Raw genomic sequence first — 2,506 nt, 5'->3', positions numbered from 1 at the left:
TCCTCTGGGCACCGCCCCGCTTCCGCCCCGTCTCCGGAGCCCCACCCCGCCATGGCGCCGGAGGAGAGCGCGGAGGCCACGCTCCTGCTGCGGAGTTTCGAGCGCCGCTTCCTGGCGGCGCGCGCACTGCGCTGCTTCCCCTGGCAGGTGGGCGGCGGGGTTCGCGGATGGCAGGCGGGGGGCGGCTGGGGACCGGTGAGGGCGGGACTCCGGGCTCCCACTCCCGCCCCCCCCAGCGAAGTGACGGCCTCGGTTCCCTCGCGTGTCAGGGCAGCACCTCCGGTCCTTGTCCCCAGGCTCCGCTGAGGACCGCGAAGGCTGGCGGTCGAAAGCAGAAGGTGCACCTTTGCGCACTTGGGAGGCCTGCCCTGCACCAGGCCATCCCTCTTCCCTTGGGCACTTCCCGCTCTGGGCTGCCTTTGCGGACTTGAGTCCCGTGAATTCAAGGAATGCAGGGTTTCCTCCCAGCTCCCTGTTCACTTGTGTTTTTAATGTCATGAACTGTTCACGATCATTTATTTGCATGACTTTATTTATTTAGCCAGTTATCCTGGCCGTTGACTAACAGCTACTGTTCCCCATTTAAACAGTCAACGTCCTTAGGACAGCAGGAGACCACGTTGCAATGAGCACAGTGACCAGGTCACAGACAGCACACACACACACACACACACACACCACCACCCCACTCCCCACCCCCGCCCAGGCCTGGGTGCTCTCATCTGTATCATCAGCATTGGACAGCATCGTCTCAGAGTCAGCTTGAGGCTCTTAAGCCTCTAATGGAAGAGACAGGAAATTACAAAGCTGGCCAGAAAAGGGATGAAAGAGGTCTCACCTCCCCTGCCCTGGGGACCTGTCATTGTCACACAGGCCAATGGCCATGGCAGCAGCTTTCTTCTGCCAAGGCAGGGTCTCTAATGACTCTGCTTCCTTTATAATTCATGCGCAGTGAGCTCACTGGGGCGACTCAATTTGGATATGTATTCCTCCTTGGGTCTGCCCCATGTGAAGGAGGGGTGGTTAGTCATTTGTATTTCATTGACATCAGCCATGAAGCATTCTGAGAGTTCATTTCTGGTCAGAAAAGAATATGTACATTTTTTAACCCAAAATTTAAACCTTCACAGCAGCCTCTGTGGGCTCCAATTCAATATTGACTAGAATCATTCACATGAAATGAGTGCTTACCCTGTACCAGGCCCATGCCAAAGGTGTACTTAGGCTGGCCCACAACATCCCATGGTGGGTACTATTACTATCACTGTGTTTGACCACAAAGGTTGTTTGACTAGAAAAGAAGTAGAGTGCAGCAGTGGAGAGCCCCGACCTGGAGCCTGCCTGATTGGAATCCTGGCCCAATCAAGCAAGCTGTGTGACCTTGGGCAAATGACTGCACCTCTCTGTGCCTTTGTTTTCTTATTAGTAAAACAGGAAATGTAAGGATGCCTACCTCATAGGGCTGTTGTCAGGAGGACATGAGTATGAAGCACCTGAGGCGGTGCCTGGCTCATGGTAAGTTAATGTAAGTGTTAGCTAGTAGTTGTAGCCTGTCACCGAGTATTTACTGAACGCCTTTCATGAGCCAGGCACCAGGATCAGCAGCATACAGATGAGGCCCTGCTCAAATGAGAGAGCCAGAGAATAAACAAGCAAATGAATAAGCAAGAAAACACCAGGGGATGACAGTGACTATAAAGACTATAAAACAGGGGCAAGTATCGTCAAAGTAGGGGAGTCAGGGAAAGCCTCCCAGAAGGGGATATTTGAGCCAGGACCTGAACAGTGAAGCAGCCAGCGGCCATGGGAGGTCTTGGAGAGCAGGCAGAGCAAAGGCTCTGCCAGTGAGAGCAAGCTGGGGCAAGGAGGCCAGGGTGGCTGGAGTGGAATGTGCAGGGATGGGACCGGGGTGGTGGCAGATGAGGTTAGAGAGACAGGCCAGGGCCAGGTCTTGTAGGCTTTTAAGGCATAAGTTCCTCTGGAGGAATGAAGTAATTTGCTCGGTATCACACACCAGCTGGGCAGTCTGCCTGATTCTGGAGCCTGAGCTCACTGCCAGGCTGGAGTTCCCTGCAGGAGAGGATAATGTCGCTGGGCCTGGCAGCTGCACATTCTGTATGCCCATTTTAACTCAGCTGTCAAGTCCAAGGCGAACCCGTCAGGCGTTGATGTCGCAGCTACCTGTAATTCCTGGCTGACCAGTTCAGCCACAGAGCTGGTCTGTGACCCAGGTGAGGCTAAGCAGCCGGCGCTAATGCGAACCAAGAGTCTGTTTCCTGCCATTCTTTCTCCAACTCATCCAGGTGTAACCCTGGAATTGTCAAGGTCAGGCTTTCGGCCGCCTGTGACTTCCACTTCCAATTGGCCCAAATCCCTGGGGAGACATCACTTAGCGAATTGCCAACATGTCCTATTGCATGTTTAATGTTCCTGTGAAAATGCCCTTGAGATATCTCTTTCTTTCTCTCTCTCTCTCTCTCTCTCTCTCTCTCTCTCTCTCTCTCTC

At 53.8% G+C, this 2,506-nt stretch overlaps 1 protein-coding gene across 3 annotated transcripts in view; it reads left to right on the top strand.

The window, feature by feature from the left end:
• Positions 1-35: 35 nt before the first annotated feature.
• EEF2KMT (eukaryotic elongation factor 2 lysine methyltransferase) overlaps positions 36-2,506 on the top strand; it is a 14,102-nt gene continuing 11,631 nt past the window's right edge. For 2 of the 3 annotated variants that reach the window (XM_019660337.1, XM_019660334.1), the window contains exon 1: positions 36-147. In XM_019660337.1, the coding sequence (XP_019515882.1) occupies positions 52-147 (96 nt within the window). In that variant the 5' untranslated portion in view covers positions 36-51. Of the gene's footprint in view, positions 148-1,456; positions 1,516-2,506 lie in introns of those variants that run through there. The other variant, XM_019660335.1, reaches the window with a different exon arrangement.

The sequence above is a fragment of the Hipposideros armiger genome, unplaced genomic scaffold, assembly GCF_001890085.2.
Source record: "Hipposideros armiger isolate ML-2016 unplaced genomic scaffold, ASM189008v1 scaffold_315, whole genome shotgun sequence".
In the NCBI taxonomy this organism is placed as follows: domain Eukaryota; kingdom Metazoa; phylum Chordata; class Mammalia; order Chiroptera; family Hipposideridae; genus Hipposideros; species Hipposideros armiger.
Note: the sequence above shows the minus strand (reverse complement) of the source record. Positions and strands in the feature narration are given on the sequence as shown.